At 46.8% G+C, this 22,019-nt stretch overlaps 1 protein-coding gene across 1 annotated transcript in view; it reads right to left on the reverse strand.

Annotated features, from left to right (window-relative positions):
* Positions 1-7,363: 7,363 nt before the first annotated feature.
* LOC135809719 (uncharacterized) overlaps positions 7,364-22,019 on the reverse strand; it is a 25,378-nt gene continuing 10,722 nt past the window's right edge. Inside the window, exons 7-11 of the mRNA XM_065323135.1 lie at positions 21,906-22,019; positions 20,154-21,389; positions 16,911-19,082; positions 15,252-16,627; positions 7,364-10,029 (exon numbers count right to left, since the gene is read on the reverse strand). The exon at positions 21,906-22,019 is cut by the window's right edge and continues 537 nt beyond it. Coding sequence (XP_065179207.1) covers positions 7,731-10,029; positions 15,252-16,627; positions 16,911-19,082; positions 20,154-21,389; positions 21,906-22,019 — 7,197 coding nt within the window. The 3' untranslated portion in view covers positions 7,364-7,730. The remainder of the gene's footprint in view (positions 10,030-15,251; positions 16,628-16,910; positions 19,083-20,153; positions 21,390-21,905) is intronic.

The raw sequence follows: 22,019 nt of genomic DNA on the forward strand, positions 1-22,019 counted from the left end.
AGCGTATACGCGTAGCCACTTCCTTTGCCACAAAAAATATGTTGTATTGTTTTTTACAATGCAAGATATGTACGATCACGGACGTCGGTACGATCGAACGCTCGCAGGATCTAGGAGTAGGAGGAGTAGACCGAGCTTTGACGATGTGGTTGGGGGAAGACGGGCCTGTCAACCTTGCGCTTATCTTCGCGCGAGGCTAGTTGAGAATAGTATGGATCTTTTCTTGCATCTGGCCTGCCTCTACCTGGTTTCAGGGCATGCGGTGCAGAACCGGTTTTCCCCCCTGACTTACCAATGCTCAAAACCTGTACTCGGCGTGAGATCTGGCCAGGATCATCTGGTGTGCATGTCACGAACGTCCAGATCTGGCGAAGAGCTAGCCAGCTCTAACAGTCACGGAGTAATTAGTCTGCACCTCTTACTTGTATGGGTGAAGGCGGTCTGTTACCTGCCCAGGCTGGTGTCAACTAGATCGACATTAATTTTTGACACATGCCCCAGCCTGGACTAGAGTCTAGCGTCTGACTCTGTTGGTGTTCAGTTGGTGTAGACGAAGTCGATAGGAAGACAGCTGGCAGCTCTCTGACGGTGGCTGGGGGAGACCTGTTGTAGTGTTGACATAATCATTCTTTGCTTTGGCACGTTCGCACTGCTGGCAGCCTGGTACATGTATACGAGACACGGGATTAGTCTTTGAGGCTGCCGCATGGATCTATACAAAACAGCTTAGAAAGATCTACCAGACCAGTTTTCAGAACTCTCAAAACAAAAGGTAAGAACCTTCTCGAAGTCGAAGCACACAATCATTATTTCTGAACAGTGCCATGTTAGACTGTCAAGATGTTTGTAGGGGTCAGTACAATGACTGTACTGTCATTATGATATTCTGTGATCTGCGAAAACAAAAATTTTAATACAAGTTCCTTGTATGTACCATGCCATAATGTCACAACTAACCATTTCGCTACCAACTGCAGACATTCAGAGTCTGAATTATTAGAGCCACCTCGTTTCATAATTATTCCATAGTTCCACTGACTTGCGGCTTCCAAGGAACATGACTTGGTTAGAAGCTCGCAAGGACAAAAAACTGGCCATTGGCCCGCTGATAGCATCCACCGTCTTTCTGCCTTCCTCCCACACAACTATTTGCAAGACAGAAAATTCTTTCGGCTTCAAATAATACGCACTCACCATTTTTGTCCACACACACACACACACACACACACACACACACACACACACACACACACACACACACACACACACACATGCACAGCTGCCACATTCATCTATCGCTACCATTTTCACATTCATTCCTAAGCTCATACTGGTGTTCATCCTTTTGTTTGTTTTGTTTGCGGGGGGTCTGACTCTCCTTCATGTTAAGCTCTCAGACCTATCTTCACCCCCTTCACTGTCGAAATCACCCGCTCACAGTATACACAGGAAAAGGTAACGTAATCCAGTGTTCTTCTAGCCAGGTCAAAATAGTACGGGGGCGGGCATGGGAAACAGTTACCCCATAACACATTTTTTCCAAAAATATCTTGCCATGCAAAATGACTTCGCCCCAGACAAACGTGTCTTTATGAACCCGCTAGTAGTGACTATCGACTGCATTTTCGTTGAATGGCATGAAAAAACACAAAAATCGACAAATGAGTAGGGGGCGGCATATTTCACAGGGGGGGCGCACAAACAAAGTAGGGGGGGGGGGGCGCAAACAGAGTAGGGGGCGCTGCCCCCCCCCCCCCCCACATGCCCCTTTGGCTAGAACCCTGGTAATCGCCGTCCATAAACAAGAGTATGCAACTGTGATTTCTTTTGTATTTGCAGTTGGTTGCGCTGCCTTCATTACATCATGCAGCTAAAATCCGTGCATTTCGGAAAATCTAACACCACACTTTCCCTGGGGTTTGACTCCAAGGCTCATACGTACCTGGAGGGGGATTTTATGAACCCAAAATCTGGCGATTGAGTACATACCAGAACGAAACAAGCAATACGGACTTGCTGTTTGGGCGATTGGGCGTATGATTGCAGGGCGCGATAAAGGCAGGTCGCGGGATGAATTCTACCTGCTGCACACTGGACCATTGGTGTACCCGTCCAAAAATACGCAATTTTCATATGTTCAAAATGCAGCGTTTCCCTCAAAATTCACTGCAACACTTCCGGTAATCCACGATTGGGGTACTTAAATCGACTGGTCACGTCAACATCAAGACATTGGCTAGTGCATGATAGCGTGAGGTGCGAGACCAAGTCACAACCTGTGCAGGCGGCAGGGAATCACCATTTTAACCACACACCAGGTCATACATTAATTAAACACAAATCTTGATATCATATCCATACCGTAATTCCCTGATATTAAGTCGCACTGGATTATAGGTCACACTCTCATACTCGTTAGTGGTACTCGATTATAAGTCGCACCCCCACTTCACGTTTAAGCCATATCGTTTCAATACATTAACATAAGCAGGATGTCTCAGTCGATGGCAAGTCGCACAACACTCCCTTCTTTGCCATTGAAGTTAAACGATGCGACTGATAATTGTGGAAACACGGTACATGTAACTACGTGCATTGCAGTGAAATTTGAGTGTTGCACATGTACAATGTACAATACTGACCATTGAAATCCGTTGACCTGCGAACACTGGGCTGCGAAATGATGTATGGCGCAAACTTGAGCGACACAACTGGATTTCACTAAGCATAAAATCAACATCATTTTCTGTATGTTGAGTGCCACAATATTTCGGGTCTCACTGCAGTTTGGCGCATGATAATTGCCGTATTTGTGTGCAACTTTCTTAACCCTGCATTTTCGCTTTTCCAGTCCACAATTGTTGAGAGATTCTTCCGCGAATTTCCAGGGGGACAGCCATATGCACAGTTGCCTATTCTGGGTTAGTGACTCTTGGTGCTTGTTCGATTTCCTCACCAGTATTAGAAGCACCAGATCCAAAGCCTCCACACCCTTCATCAGCGACTATTGAAGATGAATTGGTAGTAGGAAGTGCAGTATTCTCAATTGAATCGATCTCCAATACTGTCAGAGTCGTGACAGCTGCTGCTGTGCCTGTTACTTCATCTTTACTGTTATTATGCTGCTGTTGGCCTCCTGTTGGGCACGGGTCAAGCAGTAGCTCAGCATAGGAAATACTGCTCGTTAGATCGCTGCTGAAGCTCACACAGAACAAGCAGCATAGCGACACGAACAGGAGAAATTTCCGAAAAGCAACCTTCCATCCACGTTTCAGAATTTCAGGTTCCATTGTTCTTTGCTCGAACGCAGTCCTTTGGCAGATAACTTCTATCGCACAAGTCTGAGGTGCAGCACACAGTGAGTGCTAGCTGATTTTCAAGTGGTAAACCATATTCTTCCTCCGCGTCCACCACTGCTGCAGATTTATGGGCGCATTTGGATTCAATGAAACCTGTTACTGTCCGGACATGTAACAACGGTACCAAAATAGACCAAACCAGCAAAAAAATCACCTCACTGCCTCTTTGATCGCGCCTATCTGGCCTACTGATCACATGCGACAGGATCTAGGATGCTAAGCGTATACGCGTAGCCAGCTTCACACTTCACAGTAACTATTGTATTCTGTAGGGGATTAATACTTCCTTTGCCACAAAAAATATATTGTATTGTTTTTTACAATGCAAGATATGTACGATCACGGACGTCGGTACGATCGAACGCTTGCAGGATCTAGGAGTAGGAGGAGTAGACCGAGCTTTGACGATGTGGTTGGGGGAAGACGGGCCTGTCAACCTTGCGCTTATCTTCGCGCGAGGCTAGTTGAGACTATGGATCTTTTCTTGCATCTGGCCTGCCTCTACCTGGTTTCAGGGCATGCGGTGCAGAACCGGTTTTCCCCCCTGACTTACCAATGCTCAAAACCTGTACTCGGCTGAGATCTGGCCAGGATCATCAGTGACCCGCGCTCTGCGAAAACCGACCTTAGGTGCTTCGTAATTTTTTCGAGAAAAAGAACAAAACGTCACGGTTTGTCGATTTTTGAAGATCACAAGGTGAGAGTCATGGCGGAACGAAGCAGAAGACAGTCGCTAGCTCAAATAATTGCTGTGGGCTTCTCCCAGAGGTTTCATCCGAACTCCTTTACGATGAATAGTAATTGTTTGGCCTGGTCCAATCGCAGTTCTGATGACAGCAGTGCCAAGGAGAGTTGGATGTGGAATCGCAGGACGCAACGCTGATCGAGCTGGACGGCCATGCGGAGGAGAATTTCGATCCGGCGTCGGTTTTGCCACCAGCCCAGCCCCTCAATGCCGGCAATAAACAGAGTGCAGACCAAGAAAAATCGGTTCAAGTACTGTCTACAATCCAGGAGGCGCGCAACAAGTTTGACAAGGGCTGTAGTTGTTCCGCACTGGTGCTGTTTCAAGAGCGTGACACTTGAAACCTTGCTTTACATTTACAGCGCACACAGCGCACGTCCTGACCAAGTCAGAGCGCTGCTTGTGTGTAGGCGGAACGCTAGACGTGCTCAGGAGACGTGGTGAGGCTACCCAGCGCGTCCAGCATGCTGGGAGATGTGATAAGATGGGGCTCAACAATACTACTCTGAACTACTGAAGACTACAGTCAGTGGCTGGTGTGGAAGTCATGTACATGCATGTCAGGAAGTCTTTGTGGCTGCCTCCAGCCCAGGATCAAGCCCTGGGTGCTGAAATCTGTGCAGGTTGCTGTCAGTGCAAGTGAAATCCGCCCAACACAGGAATTGAATGAACTCTGGAATGCACTGCCTGTGGAAGATGTTGTGGAGCTGAAGCATTTTATAGAGCATTATGCTATAGCTCATGGCCTCCCTTAACCTGCAGATCCACATGGGCACAACAAGCCAGTACCAACCTACATGTATTTGCCCAGTATCACTACGAAGAAGCTTGTTTACCAGGCGTTCACAAAGCCTGGTGGCAAAGCTGCATACAGTACGTTTGGCAAGATTTGGAAAAGAGACTGCCATGATATCACCGATTATGAAACAATGTGTGCGGCAGATGTAGACATAACTAGATGTTCTACTACCAGTACCAGATAAAACTATCAATATCCTTTAACCCGGCATTGATCCGAGCTTCTTCACTACTTTGCACCTGCCTCTACCCATCACTCTGGCTGGCATATCCTCATACAGAGCCAAATACCTCTTCCAGCAGATTCGTGAGCAACACCATCCACAGAAGAGAGAAAGAATGTGTCTATCTCCACAACAGGAAGATCCAATGCCATCATAAACCTTTCCTTTTGAAGATTATGACATACAGATTTATTCTGCAAAGTTTGGCTGCAATCATGCTGCTTGAATTCTCACAGCATTGGCTCCAAAATGTAGCATAAAATCCAGGATTTTTGCTACTTTTCCTCAAAATATTGTAGGAAAAGTGCAAAGAAATTGACATTGTATCTAACTGAATATGTATGCAATCCACCTCAAACTTCACCAGAAGTTGAGGAAAGGGTCATGGGTCAACAATCCAGCACAAACTCAATTTCGCCAAAATAGCACCTAAGGTCGGTTTTCGCAGAGCGCTGGTCATTCTGGTGTGCATGTCACGAACGTCCAGATCTGGCGAAGAGCTAGCCAGCTCTAACAGTCACGGAGTAATTAGTCTGCACCTCTTACTTGTATGGGTGAAGGCGGTCTGTTACCTGCCCAGGCTGGTGTCAACTAGATCGACATTAATTTTTGACACATGCCCCAGCCTGGACTAGAGTCTAGCGTCTGACTCTGTTGGTGTTCAGTTGGTGTAGACGAAGTCGATAGGAACACAGCTGGCAGCTCTCTGACGGTGGCTGGGGGAGACCTGTTGTAGTGTTGACATAATCATTCTTTGCTTTGGCACGTTCGCACTGCTGGCAGCCTGGTACATGTATACGAGACACGGGATTAGTCTTTGAGGCTGCCGCATGGATCTATACAAGACAGGTTAGAAAGATCTACCAGACCAGTTTTCAGAACTCTCAAAACAAAAGGTAAGAACCTTCTCGAAGTCGAAGCACACAATCATTATTTCTGAACAGTGCCATGTTAGACTGTCAAGATGTTTGTAGGGGTCAGTACAATGACTGTACTGTCATCATTATGATATTCTGTGATCTGCGAAAACAAAATACAAGTTCCTTGTATGTACCATGCCATAATGTTACAACTAACCATTTCGCTACCAACTGAAGACCTCCAGAGTCTGAATTATTAGAGCCACCTGGTTTCATAAATTGTTCCATAGTTCCACTGTCTTGCGGCTTCCAAGGAACATGACTTGGTTCGAAGCTCGCAAGGACAAAAAACTGGCCATTGGCCCGCTGATAGCATCCACCGTCTTTCTGCCTTCCTCCCACACAACTATTTGCAAGACAGAAAAATTCTTTCGGCTTCAAATAATACGCACTCACCATTTTTGTCCACACACACACACACACACACACACACACACACACACACACGCACAGCTGCCACATTCATCTATCGCTACCATTTTCACATTCATTCCTAAGCTCATACTGGTGTTCATCCTTTTGTTTGTGTAAAATATACAAATAGATCTATTCAAGGTGATTTTTCAGAAAGCCTTTCTTACGTTTTACTATGAGCTTTCTGCTAGGTGATTTTGTTTCCATGCATCATTAATTTTTTACCAGTCACTAAGATGTGCTGGTGTGTACTAAAGTAAGTCTTGTACGTGTAGATCTACATTGTACATATTATATCGGTGTGATGGTCACATTGCTGACATGTAAAATGTACATCTACTGGACAAAATACACATGCGTATACAGTGGATATGTACATACATGCACGTGCAGGCACGATATTCAGTCAGAACAATCCTTGCGTCAAGTGACCTTTTTTAGTTGCGAGCACGCTACACAGTCTTGACCATTCAACAGCTTTCAACTGAGGGGTATGTGAACGCACATGCACGCCAGAATGGCAATCTCCCTCCGTATGCAGTAATAAAACAGTTCCCAGCACTAGTACTGGCGTGCCAACAAAACTGTGTGAGTGTGTCCTCCTTTGTGCATTCAATGCCGATTGCTCCCAGCATGGGATAGGCAGTGAAAACTGAGCATTCTGAGATTGCATCTGAACTTGTAATGGGCAACGTCGCAACCCGCACAGCAATCATATTACTATTGCGTGGTCTGTGACGTTGTGCGACTGAAATGTCACTATGGTTGTCAGATGTGGCCATTGCATTACGTTAGCAACGTCCTCAAATTTAGAGCAACACCAACAACTACGAATACGGGCACAAGCCCCCCCCCCCCCCCACACGCACACAGTTACATGTACATGTACATTCTGATGCAGATTTCAGTGGAAAAGAGGTAGCGACTTGGAGTTCAGTGGATACAAAATTTAATGCCAGTGCAGGTATGAACAAAAACAGTGTTGGAAACGCTGAGAAGAACTGAAACAAAACAGTGACATTGACGGATTATAAGTTTGTAGAAAGTGAAATTGAGGTGCCAAGGAAGAGACAGCAAGGTACCGGGCAAATGCTTTTCAGTTGGCAGCTCCAGTTAGATGCCGAGATTAAATGCATTCACGAGCAATGATTTTACAGACGTTTGGCGAAATTGAACCTTGTGTTGATTGAATGCTAAATAATCAAGTAGAATTTGAAGCTGGAATAACCATGCAGTTACTGTCGTGTCTACAGCATTGGCCTCTTTACTGCTATATACTTATCTTCAGTTTCTTCAGCAAGTCGAAGATCTTTGTAAAGAACTTCTTTGCCAACATCCAGGCCGTTTCCATGATATTCTTCAAATTGATTCGGAAGCTGAGGTGTGCTTTCTGACCGCTGGCGGTAATATCAAGTTTGGCTTCCATGAAACCTTTCTTTGCCACGCCCAGCGCCATCTGGAAAGCGATCCTGTCCACGGTGAAGGAAAACGCCTTCAGTATGCCGAGGATTTGGTTGACGGCTTCCTTCGCCGCTTTGACGGCGGCCCGTGCTGCCAGCAGAGCGGGGTTGTACTTTGCAACGGCGGCAGCTGCTGCCAGATATCCCTTCTGCGCTGTATCCAGTGCCTTGTTGGCCGCGCCGAGGCTCCCCTCGGCGGTTTTCTTGGCGGCATACGCCGCACCTCGTAACGGTGCGCAAACCGCATTTTGCGCCAAGCACTTGGGATCCACGGGTAGGCACATCGAGCCACAAAAGCTCGGGTATGGCACGCAGACATCCTTGCAGCAGATCTTCCCCCATCCACACGGGTACTTGACGGCGCAGGAGCATTTCTTTTTCATGCACAGTTTCGGTACGCCACATTTCTTGCAGCTGTGAATGCTGCACAGCTTGCTGATGGCATGCTCTGCCGTGTCGACACCTGCCTTGGCCGTCTTGACGGCAGCTTCGCGTCCTTTCTTCACCTTCTCTGCAGCCTCCTTATTGGCTATCGCAGACTTAACGGCTTTCTCGATCGTGTCCAGCACCTTCTCCACTTTGTGTAGGTGCTCTTCTGCCTTCCTGCGTGCTGTTTCACAAGCCTCCTTGACTTTCCCAGCCAAGAACTTAAGACCAGTGGCCCTTACAGTTCCCTTCATCATGAAACCCTGGAATGTCTTGGGGTTGAGGGCCTTTTTGAACTGGGCACTTAGATCCAAGACAACGTCGAATATGATCAGCTTAGCATCAAAATGAAATGCTATTCCCTTGGTGGTAATGTTCCCGAGCACGTTAACGACCACTTTTAGCGCAGGGATAGTGAGCTTTGCAGTGAGGCTGACGTGGAATGCTGGCGGTACAACACCTGCCTTCAGGGAGAAGATGGCACCTTTCTTGGTGTCGTTGGATGCAGTCAGATGGACGGAATTTAGCAACGTGATGGGATTCGTCCAGACCGTGCCGAAAATGGCCGTGGGAACGCCATTGAACGCATACACTCGCACATTGATGTTGACTTTAGCAGCCCATAAGAATGTGAACTTCCCACGCAAGATAAGTCCGGCTGGTATTGGTTGTGTTGTATTACCGTGTGGGACGTCACGGAAAAGAAGACTGTAGGAAAAGAGAACATCCTCCATTTCCCAGTAACTTAAGATCTTCTCGAATGCGTCTGGTAGTTTTGGCACGCCCACTGCAGCCAGTAGTTTTGCGTAGCTGAACTGGTTGACGCTGAAGAAGCAGTAGTTCTTCTCGGGCTTCTCAGCATCGAAACCGAAGTATCCTCTTCCCATTATGCACGTTGTCTTGTTGTCGTTAATTCGGCAATGATAGCCAAGCCACAGTTCACCGCCATACTCACCGGCTGATATGCAGATGGGACAGTCGGCGTTCACACGCACACGCAGGATTATGTTGCCGAATGCCAGGAATGGTATGCCGAAGGCCTTTTGCCACATTCCCACCATCTGGAAGGACATTTCTACATTCATTGCTGGGTCCGTTGTCAGATCGCCAATAAACTTGAACTTGTTGTTCTTGTCAAAGCTTACGTCCAACTCGGCATGAGTCAGACCAAACTGCAAAGTTGTTCCAAACTCTACACCAAATCGGATATCATGAAGGTCAAATCCAGCGATTTTCAGGTGACCGCCGATCGGTGCTTCCATCTTTATGTTCGGCTCATGTCCCAAGTTTTCAATTTCCAATTTGAACTTCTTGTCGCCAAACAGCTTGTGGAAAAGTGCGCAGAGCTTATCACTGCCACATTTCGGAAGGCCGATTTCAAAGTAGAGACATAAGCCTTCTGGTATCACTTTGGTTTCCTGTTCAAACGGGTAGGTTTTGATCTTGAATGGCAGCTTCTGGTCCTTCCCTGCGTTCGAGTAGGTCAGGGCAATGTCCGCCGGTCCGGAGAAGAGATGGAAGAAGAAGAGCTTGGAGAGGTCGATGCCCGTCATGCTGTGAAATATGTCGGTGAAGGACGTGTCGTGTCTGCTGAGTATCAGTACGTAGAGTGTTGGGCTGGTTGTGAGAATGAACTCAGCATCGTACTTGCCAAACAGAGGTATTGTGGGTTGACCGGCCAGTCTGAAGGACGAAAACAAAACAAAAAACCGTCAAAAACAGTCGAAAATGTAAGCACTAAATTAAAGTTGTGCTTTGTGGCATGTAGAACTATTGCATTTGCCTGTAGAATATCTGCCTCGTCATCAACTTCAAATGTGCTCTTACTAGTCTTAGTCACCAGTGCAATCCATGAATGGCGGTGCAAAATTATTGCCAAATTCACGAATTCACTAGATAAGACACGTGGATATGAGTTATGAGTAACTGGCTGTCCACTACTGTAACAAGATATTTTTTATAAAAATTAGTTTTTTTTGCTTAGTTATCGCCAGGGAGTCGTAAAGGCCCGGGCTTTTACGACTCCCTGGTTATCACACTTTCTGACTGCTTATTATCGTGTTACAGTAGAGGACAGTTACTCATAACCTGTATCCGTGTGTCCTTTCTTTTCTTTTTTCATTTCAATATTGGCTTGATATTCAAGTTCATAAATTCATGGTTGTATTATCAGCCATGCATCGACCAGGTTGCCGTGCACGGACTGGTGTAGTGGTGGTTGTGGTGGTGGTGAGTAGAACGCCGTGCTGGAGTGTTGTTCTGCAGCTTAGAGAGCTTGTGTGGCCCTCTATCTATAATCAGCTTGGCAAGGAAATGGTGCTGGAACAATAGAGAGGTTTATCACAACGAAATTTTGTGGAACTTTTTGTTGTTCTCTCGAGCTGGGTACGAGTAACGAAACTTGCAACGGAAAGTGGTACGAAGTTCCCGTAAAAATTCCCAAAAAACCAAAACAACTTTTCGTTGATTTTTTGATTTGAGTTGGGTTTTTTCCTACTCGGTACTCCGATTCGATCACCATTGTGTGTTTTCAACTCCTCCAGAGTTCGCCGCGACTTCCCAAGCTGTGATTTTGTCTGCATTGTGTCGAGAAGTTTTGGCTCCTTGCTTTGGCTTTGCTTTGGTTTCGTGCTTTAATTTTCCTTTCGTTTCGGTGAGTGCATTCAAGGGTGTGTCCGTGCACGGAGCCCAGTGATCATGGACAGAACCTGAACGCCACTCACGCTCCACATCGACAAAACCCTAAGAAGAAGATCTCGTTGGATTCACAGATAGAGGATTTTTTATTTATTTATTTATTTCTGCACCTCGTGGCATGTCAAGACAGCCAATTGAATTGAGGAGAGGGTGAGACCAACCACGGAAGAAGAGAAAAAAAGAAAATTAAGAGCACGTACACAAAGTGGGAAGGGATTAGCAAATTACAAAGCAATGGGATGCTCAGCGAGCTATGCAGCAGAAGTGGTGACTGTGACTTTGTTTACTGGGAGATACTGAAGTGCTGTCTGACGAGGGTACGGAATTTGGGCATATCTGGAGCTTGTCTAACACTGGGAGGCAGTTGGAGCCACGTGGAGTAGGAGGAAAAGAAAGGGGAATTTACGAATAGGGTAGACCTAGCTAGGGGGAGACGAACGCAGCTTCGGGTGGTGCCACCTGAATTGAACCAATTAAGGGACTGTAAATGAGCAGGGTGCTGGTCAAGGAAAATTGAATGCGCCAGGGTGCACTTGGAAGCATCAAGGTAATGTTGCAGAGTGGTAGTGGATGCAGCAGCATACAAGTCTAGATTTGAGATATAACGATCAGTACGGAATATGATTCGCAGTATACGGCGATGGAGAACTTCTAATTTACCTATGTGGGTTTTGTTAATGGTGGACCAGGCAGGGAAGCCGTACGTGAAGAGGGGAAGAATGTATGATTTATAAAAATTAATCCGGCAATTTTTGGGCAAATGGGACAAGTGACTTGACATTATGCCGACAGATCGGCATACTTTGGACGACACATGATCAGCATGGTGAGACCAGGAGAGGGCGGAATCTATGACAATGCCAAGGTGTTTATGGTGGGGCGCTACAGAGATAGGGTGACCGGGATCATCGGGAAAGTGGAAGATGGGCACTGGATCTGTGGGAGGGGGAAACAGGAGGAGCTCGGTTTTGGTCACATTTGGCTTAAGGTACCAAGTGCTCATCCAGTGAACAATGTCGTTGATACAGGTCTGAACTTTGGGGTACAGGTTGGCGTGAGATGGGGAGGAAGCAAGGACAGTGGTATCATCTGCAAACAAAGAAATATTGGGAATTGAATAGGGGAGGTCATTAACGTATGTGAGGAAGAGCAGGGGACCTAAAATGGAGCCCTGGGGCACTCCGGATGTCACAGACTCGGGGTCAGATAAGGTTCCATTTACTGTGACGCACTGATTTCGGTCCAATAGGTAGCTAGTTATCCAGGCGAGTAGGGAGCCGGAGACACCATGGGCACGAAGTTTGGCGATCAGGCCCTTGTGCCACACGGTGTCGAAGGCCTTGGAGAGGTCGAAGAAACAGATGCAGGAGACCTGCCGCTGGTCTTTTAGGGAGCAGAGGTCTTGGATTATGCGGGATAATTGCAGGGATGTGTTGTCCTTACGACGGAAGCCAGATTGTGCGGGGTGAAGAAGAGGGGAGATATGGTCGTACAAGCGGTCGTACACTATTCTCTCTAGCAGTTTGGAGACGCAGGACAGGAGGGAGATTGGTCGGTAATTAGACGGGTTGTTCTTGTCGCCTTTATTTTTGTACACTGGAATGACAGTGGCTGACTTCCATCGTGACGGGAATGTGCCGGAGGAGAGGGAAAGGTTAAAAAGAATGGAGAGTGGGCGGGCAATTGAGTAGCTCAGTTTCCTGAGGATCTCATTGGTGATCCTATCAGCTCCGGGGGATTTGTTCAGAGGCAGTCTTGCAATATACTTGTGAACAGTCGATGAGGTGATGATCAGGGAGTGCAATGTAGTTGCTGGTGGAGGTAGGGAGGAAATAGTGGGAATAGGAGCATCGGGGTCAACCTGTAAGCCAGCACTAACGAAGTGGCGGTTCAATAAGTTACCAGTGGATGCCAGAGGTGCTTGTTCGACCATTGGGGTCCCACCATCTTCGAAGGTATAACCGGGCGCTGGTAGGATTTCGCAGTTGACGAATGAGCACAGGGAGGGATGGGAGGCGAGGGTTTGTGGGAGATATCGTGGCACGGAGGTTGCGGATGTAGCAGCGATGGCAGGATCTGGAAAGGCATTTTACATAGTTACGTTGGTGTTTGTATTTGTTGAAATTTGTAGGGGATGGGTATTTCCGGTAGATGCTGTAGAGATCGCTCTTGATTTTAATAGCTGCTTTCAGTGATGGAGTCATCCAGGGGCAGGGTTTGTGGCGTGATTTCCGACGAGGAGGTGAGGATCTTCCTATATATAGGTCCAAGGCACCTTCAAGGATGTCAGTGAATGCGGAGACAGCCGTGTCGATGCAGTGGGAGGCAAGGACCTGAGACCAGGGTACAGCTGCGAGAAAAACATTCATGGCATTCCACATGTTATCCGTGGCACTCAGGACATTGTATTTTTGTGTAGATGGTGGGCTACGGCAGGTGCTGGCTGCTGTGGGGGAAGACTTTGAGGAGGAGAACTCAGCCAGCAGGACGGCATGGTCTGATGCGCCAAGAGGAGCCAGGTGTTGAATGTGGTTGAGTTGGTTAGGGATGTTGCTCGCGATAAGGTCTAGACAGCTGCCAAGTCCATTCGAGCGGAGGTGGGTGGGAAAGGTTACCGATTGGGTCAAATTATAGCATGAGAAGAGGTTGTCAAGACTCAGACCCTGTGCATCCGTTTGGTCAGTTGAGCACCAGCCGGAATACCTACAGTTGAAGTCGCCTAATATCACAAGGGCTTCGGGCTTCCTTTGAGTTGATTGCAGGGCTATTTGGAGGCGGTCGAGAAAAGTCGAGAAGTCATCCGTCGACGGGGAAGGAGCACGGTAGATACAGGCTACTGTTAGGTGGGTTGTTGGCAGGTCAGAAGGTGAGACAAGCTTATGTTCAGCGAGTGTAAGCCGAAGTGCTAGCGCTTCCAAGCCCGGTTGCTGAAAATCCGGTAGCTGATCAATGGAAGTGCACAGACCTTCACGAACTAGGATCTTGTCGTTTTGCGTCCAGTAAGGAGCGTGGGAAATACATTGTTCCTGCGGCATCTAATGTTAACATGTTTCTCCGAGGATGTCGTGCAGCTGCTTTCTTCCCAGGACTCGAGATTTGATGGTCTGAAGAGGAAAGGCGTCGCACATCATCTAGAACCAGGTGTCGGAGGACAACGCAAAGTGAAGGAAGTCCGCCAGCGATGAGGAAGATACAGAGATACATGTAGATGCTTCGCTGACAGAGCTCACCTGTTTCAAGTGTTTGAGGAACGAAAAGCAGCCCGCTGCGACAAAAAGCCAACATGTGGCTGAAGAGAATAGGAAAGCCGCCACTTTGAGAAGAGACGCCTCAAAACCCCTCTAACAGAGGAGAGCCTTTTCCTAGAAAATGCTAGCGCCAGATGCAGAACATGCACCGAAGAAGAAGCTTCTTGATTTTTAGAAACTGCCGCCTAGCGGCTCACGATCGCCATAGTGTCCATGGGAACAGTGAACAGCCCAGCAACTCTGCAGATCTGCTTGCTGAACACAAAACAAACGAAATTTCGTTGGCAATTTTTCGTTATGATCGCAACGAAAATTAACTAATGAAAATTCGTTGCGCTAAACCTCTCTAATGCTATGTGCAAACTAAGTTATGGTTGCTGATGGACTTGGCTAAATTTGTTTTTTCATTGAGAGCAAGTACATGTATGATGATCCTGGCATATATGCCGGCATGGTCGGCACGTAATCTTCATGTTGCCTGATGATTGCGAGAGCATGAAACTTGAAGTAGCAGCAAACAAGCCTTGATTGTCCTTGTTGTTCTGTTCTGTATGATGATTTGAAAGATTTAAAGATTGCTTGTGAGCTGGATTGTCATCATTTTAAGAGCATGCTGACCACCCGTACACATCTACACATGGAGCTACAGAGAGTGACGACGCTCATCGTGCTTCCCTATTACTTACCAGAGTTCTCGCCAGGCACACATAGTAGGGGGAGGGGGCAGGCGAAAGTGTCTTGCCATACCAAATGCAATGTTCTGGGGCGAACTCCCGACTTCACCCCTCACAAATGTGCCGTTGTGAACCCTCTAGCAGTGACTAGAGACTGCATTTTCGTTGAATGGCATGAAAAGACGCAAAAATCGACAACTGATGAGTAGGGGGCACTTAATCAGAGTAGGGGGGGGGGGGTGCCTCCCTACCCCTTTGGCTAGAAGTTACCTAGAACCTTGCTTACTGTGTGGCGAGGCCATCGGGAGATTTGATCAATTCCGCCGACGGCTTCTTGATAGCGAATCTGTCGAGCTGAAGCTTCTTGACGAACTTGTTCTGTCCGATCTTCTTAGATATTGCATTGGTTAAATCAATCAACTTGAGAGTCTTTTCTGTCTCCAGTTTGAACAAAAGTTCTGAGTGTTTGGTAGAATATTTGACTTCGGCCTGGAAAGGTATCTTGAAGAGGACCATTTCGCCAATAAGTGCCATGCTGAATTGATGGTTTTTGATCAATGAAGCATTGTATTCTGCTTTAGTGAGCTTGATTTTGCCTTTGAAGAAAGAGAGTGACTGGGGGATCTTCCCAATGATGGTACTGCGAGACTGCTTCGCATCATACAGCACATACTTGACTTGCAACCTAAAGATGAACCCAAATAGTCGATCAAACGTTTTGTAGGTGGAATCCTGGGTAACTGAAGGCACCATATACGCCAGGATTTGATGAAGGGAAACGCCTTCCGGTAAATGGACATCCACCATCTTCAAACTGACACCCATTGCCATCAAGACGGTCCGTCCACCCATATCAGCATTGTAAATAAAGTGAGCACCGCGCTCGATCTTCTTCATACCACTATAGATCTTATTATCACTGTACAGCTTCAGTTCATCGCCAATCCTCATAGATTTGCTGGAGATCCAGACAGCCATTTCGGGAAGTTGTAGTGATCCCATTCTAGGCAACTGTGAAATGTCAACAGTTGAGAGTGACTTCACTAGTGTGGACAGATTTCCTTTCTTGATTGCAAATCCCAGGAAGAACGCCGAATTACCCATTTTTCCGATGTCGAGGACAGTAACCTGTGTCTCTGCTGCTTCAAAATGAGTCATGGTTGGAGAACCAAACAAGCTGATGGAACTCTTCGTCCCGTTCCATATGACATCAAGACCGGCTTTCTTGATTGTAAAGTCAGCTATGCCCATTTGCTTGAAGATGTGCCCAAGCTTCGGAATTGAAGCCAACATCTTTCCAACGCGTAGGTCCGGTATCCTACCAGTTAGTTGGTAGTGTGGTCCTACCTTTGAGAAACTGGCAGAGAATTCCACAACTTTAGCCACCTGCGCTGAGGCGCTGAAGTTGAAGTTGAAAGTCTTGTTGATGTACTCCAAGTCAGCTTTGACATTGCTTAACGTTACATAATTCTTGATCATCGATATGCTTCCGGGTATAGCGAACTTGGCCAGGAACTGCTTCTTGGCAAAGTCCACTAAGAATCGGTTCACGAAGACTTTCTGCAGTGCCGGCATAAAATCGGGTAAGTGGAGTGATTGCATGATTGACTTTGAAAAGAACTTTTCAATCAGGTCAGCTATAGACAATGTGTTTGGCGTTGGCTGCAGAGGATGTGACAAACCAGAAGCGTAGAATACATTGAGTCCCAACACACACCGTAGAAGACACCAAAAAGAGGAAAAGAACACAGTTTATCAGGTTTAGGGTAGGTGCTCCCAGACATCTGCTCAGCACAGACTCACTATTATGTCCAATTCCATCTTACCGAATTCATTTAAATGGGCTTTCAATTACACTCCATGCAGTTCAGATAGCCTGAACTTAGAGTGTTGAAGTGTGAAGTGTATTTTACAGCACTGCTTAATACATCTCCAGTTCACTCACATTGAAGTCAATCCTACGTGATGACAGGGCAGAAGAGATATCCAGTGCAGTTTGAAGATGTGGAAATTTGATGCTCAACATTCCTGCTATGCTGTTGGAAAGTGCCTTCACCAGCCTTGGTGATCTCTTTCGACGACGCCGGCGGCGATCGAACCAACCCAACGCCAGGGGTTTTCTGCTCGCTTGCTGTTGTCCTGTCTTTAGTGCTGGACTTGTAGGAGCAGGTCGTTGCAGCTTGTGCTGAGGTGTGGTCTGAGATGGAGGAGGTTGTTGAGGCTTGGGTTGAGGTTTGATCTGAGGTGGAGGAGGTTGTTGAGGCTTGTGTGGAGGTTTGATCTGAGGTGGAGGAGTTTGTTGAGGCTCGGGTTGAGGTTTGATCTGAGGCGTTGCTGTCACTGTGCCGGCATGCAAAGCACTGGGCGTCAACATGACATTGTGCAGATTGGTAACCATGGTATGGGATGGAGTCATTGGAACTTTGGGCTGTTGAGTTCCACTGTTGTTGACTTTAGAAATTGGTTGAATTCGTCCAGCAATCCCCAGCAATGTGTTGAGTTTCACATCAACAAACCTCAGCTTGTCCAGACTTCGATTCATGGTCGGCAGCGCAAGCAATCTTACCTCATCTAACACTACATTCCCTATGGACGGGAAAGCCGAGAAGCCAGCCATTTTGAAAAGGTATGCGACGATCTGAGATAGGTTTATCTCTGGTACAACAAGTCCCATCGTCATCACGCGTGTGGCTTTGTTGAATGCATTCTTAGCAATCAGTTCCAGTGTTACGCCTTTCACAGTACCAAGCTGGATGTGGCCAAGAAAGGCCAATTCGGATGGGTTGGTCTTCATGTCAATAGTTGTGTTGTACATGGTGATGTTGAGCAAGTTGAACTTGGCCAGAAAACGCAAGAAACTGCTGTCTGCTAGCTTCCCATGCGACAGCAGATCATAAAGAGATATTGACTTCAGAGTTGTGTGAAAGTGTGCTGTTTTCCCTGCCATCTCAAGTGCAAAATCAACGTTACTCGATAGGAATGTGCCCTGACAGCCAGCCTTGAATGAATAGTTTGTCGGTTTCCGGGAGTAGTCGACCTTCAGATCAAGTATGATATGCTTGCAGGTGAGGATATTCTTTGGCAGCTTGAAGCTTCCAACGTGCACAGCAAAACTGGCTTTCTTTCGCTGAGAGTCAAAGTAGATGCGAGACACCGTCATCTTGTCAATCTGTGGGAAACCGTTTGGAAGTCGCACTGATGCGGCAGTGAACGAAGGGAAAAACATCCGAATGACCGTCAGCAGAGATAACTCCTTCACAGATACCAATAGGTTTCCACCGACAAAGCTAAGCAGGATCTCGGTCTGGTGTCCTTGGTCGCTAAAGTTCATGCTGAACGTGAAGCCTTGCTGGAACTTCGTCTGATTGAGATATGCTCCACAGGCATGTAGTCTACCTGTCGATAGGGACATGTCGCTTGTAGCCACGTACACCAATAGTTTCCCAACTGACAGCTTTCCAACAAGTGGCACTGAGCTTACATCTTGGCCAGTAAAGCTCTTGGCGAGTGATGCAACGTTTGTCTGGCCAAGGCAGAACGCGAAGAACAGCTTTGTAGCATTCTGTTTCCAGACCAAGGCTGTCATATTTGCACTGCCGACATTGGGAATGGTTGCCCTACCATCTATGGACAGCTTCTCGAACTTCATGGATGACGTCATCTGAACACTGCACTGGAAGTCACTGATGACCAAGTCACTCAGGTGGAGAGCGGACAGCGTTTGCGCGGCGGATGACTTTGCAAACAGGTCACCGATCTTGATAGGTTTAACGCTGGATATCGACCCTGCCAGCATTGACCCAAACTTGGATACATTCAATCGCAGGTGTAGAGAGTCCATCAGCATGGCATCAGCTGCAAAGGAGAAGTTGAAGATTTTGCCGATATAAGAGAGCCGGATGTCGATGTTGGATATTGAAATAACATTCTTCGCTATCGTGATGCTCTTCTGAAGCTTGGCGTGCACGGCAAATTCACGACTCTTCCATTTGAGCAGAAAGCGCATTACGTATAGCTTGTCGAGGGACCCAAACATAGACGGTAGTCTTGTCATCAATTTACCACTGGGCAGAATTTTTGATAGTAAATCAGTAACTGAGAGAGTTGCATTGCCCGTCTGTAGAGGAATAATGACAACAATGCGACAAAAAACTCCATGATTGAAGTACTGTATAGAATTAAAAGGAAATTTTGGACAGAATTTATTTTCGTACGATTTCGTACACGGCCTCTTTTGTACTAAAATAAATTCCGTACTAACATCTGTTCATGTGAAATTATGCACACCATACATGTGTACTGCATGCGAACAGGTGCATTTAGCATGCAGCACTGTACGAAAATGAAATCCGTACGAAAGGTCGAAATTCGGCTTTGTCCGAAAATATTCCCGTCCGAAAATGTCCTGCTATAGTACATGTATGTACGTACATTTGTGCGTATGTGTGTGCGTATGTGTGTGCGTATGTGTGTGCGTATGTGTGTGCGTATGTGTGTGCGTATGTGTGTGCGTATGTGTGTGCGTATGTGTGTGCGTATGTGTGTGCGTATGTGTGTGCGTATGTGTGTGCGTATGTGTGTGCGTATGTGTGTGCGTATGTGTGTGCGTATGTGTGTGCGTATGTGTGTGCGTATGTGTGTGCGTATGTGTGTGCGTATGTGTGTGCGTATGTGTGTGCGTATGTGTGTGCGTATGTGTGTGCGTATGGTGCAAGCCTACATGCAACCCCAGAGAATCCCAGGGGGGGGGGGAGGGCAATGCTAAAACAAAGTGTTTGTCGTTTGCAAGAAGACTATCGCTGGTGAAGCAATATATTTTCGTGATAATCACGCCACACTAAATTGGCCTGGATGGTCAGGTGATCATTTCTCACAGGTGCAGTGGTATGTTGTATTCTGAGATATCCAGGTTTTGGGACAAACACTCTCAATAACAGATGATACATTCGTTGGAACTTAGAACTTGGAAGCTCTCCACTGATCATGTAAATAACATTCAATTCGATTGCAGTCCTGCACCACTTTACAAAACAGCGTAATAACGTAGTACTAGCCTATACTATACTCGCATCCGTTGGTCAATCAATTGTCACATGCTCAAACTAGCCAACTTTCACTAACAATGCCGAAGACAAACAAAACAAATCGACCCGGATCTTGGTGCAGTTGGTGGATGTTGTGTACTCACATTGAAGTCGATCTGCAGGCCACACATTGCTGTTGGGAAATCATACAGGCCGATCTTTGGGAAGTGCATGGGGATGGACGCCAGCAGAGAGCGAAGGCTTGGTTTTGCCATTTCTGCCAATCTGGTTAGGCCAGTGTCGAATAGCTCCAACCCACTGAGATTCAGTCGCTTAGGCATCAACAGGAGCTTGAGTCTGGGCAATTTCCAATCGCCAAAGAATGGTATGCCGGAGATATCAATTTTCAGGAATGCTTTCACCAGTGTGCTGAAACTGACAGACCTACTCATCTCCATTCCGAATACATACACAGCCTTGCTGGTGAACAGTGACGTGCCGTATATATTGCAGCTAATACTCGGCAGTCCGCCAATCGACAACGATCCATCAGCCCCTATTGTCAATGGCTTTGTAAGAAGCTTGATGGTCGGGCGCTTGATTTCCAAGCTAAACATTTGAAAACGTTTCAGAAGAGATGTGAGATGTTGTACACCAGGAATCTGCCCCACCAGACTGGAGATTCCCAGCTTTTGCAGGTTGAACTTGAACTGAAATGACTGATCAAATTTGGTAACAAAAGCCTTACCAGGCATTTTGAAGAATGAGCCAACACACGTAGCATTGAAATTCCATGAGTATGGCTTAGACTTGTAGCCGAGGGAGATAGAGAGTAAAGTAACCCGGCTGATGGCTGCCTTGGACCGTGGCCATATGCCTTTCAACAGGTTCAGAGCACCAATGTTGGCAGTGAAACTTGCGAGCTTTGCCTTCGAGTCGATCGCAAAGCGCTGGATGGATGCTTTCAGAAATCCGCCTAGAGACGACGGAAGTCGCACAGATGAAATGTTGAATGTCGGAAAGAACGTGTTCACGAGCAACTCCAACGACAACGGCATGTTCCTGAATTTGATCTTCTTGAATGGCTCAAGAGAAAAGCCACCCGCAAAGAAATGCCCGATCAAGGTTGTGTTGGCCGAGGATTTTTCGCCACGTTTGAGCTTTAGCATCAGCTGGGTAATGAAGCTTATTCCGGGACTGCTTGGCAAGAGATTCATCAATGACATGTTCGGATAATTGAACTCCAGTAACTTCACATCAGGAAAGTTTAAGGGCAGACCACTCGTCATGGAAAACTCAAACTCAGGCAGTTGCAGTTGACCAATTCCTTTGATTGATTTCAGAGATTTCAGTGACGGCACAAAGATGCTCAGTATGTCGACAAAGCTCATTTTTGGAATCTATTGCAGAAGAAGAGTGAATTTGCAGACAGTGAAATTTTTTTAGAGACTGACTTCATAATAATTATCTGGCTCATAATTGGAGAACCCATGAGGGTTCTCCAATTATGATCTGTCTTAGCGGTCAGAGATGGAATTGGTCAAAATCACGATTTTATCTTCAAATTGGCACTGTAATCAACCAAAATAGCATACAATAATACCAGTCTCTTGTGTTCTGTGTTCCACCAGAACTCAACACATTCTTGTATCCATGGAGGTAAAGCAGAGTACTATTCTGCGTATTGCAGGTAAGTTGCAGGCACGTAGCACCACTGTTGGAGGTGGTCCGACCGGAGAGGGATTAGGGGGGGGGGGGGGGGTGGGGGGGGGGGGTCTCCTGCGGGAATATTTTGAAATAAGGGTGCGAAATCCTGCATTCGGAGCACTTTTGACATTGTGTTAAAAAAGTGGTCTGGCTTTGGCGGCCGCACCGGCTGCTACGCCCCTGGTAAGTAAACAAGCTGCATGACTTACCCCGAGCTTGAGAGCGCGAAATGACTGCTTCATTGCGCCAATATTGCCGAGGGCTAGCTCCATGCCTGTGCTCAGGCTAAGTGTTGGGATGGTTGGACGGCCTAGGAACGAGAA

Source organism: Sycon ciliatum, chromosome 2, assembly GCF_964019385.1.
Source record: "Sycon ciliatum chromosome 2, ocSycCili1.1, whole genome shotgun sequence".
Classification (NCBI taxonomy): domain Eukaryota; kingdom Metazoa; phylum Porifera; class Calcarea; order Leucosolenida; family Sycettidae; genus Sycon; species Sycon ciliatum.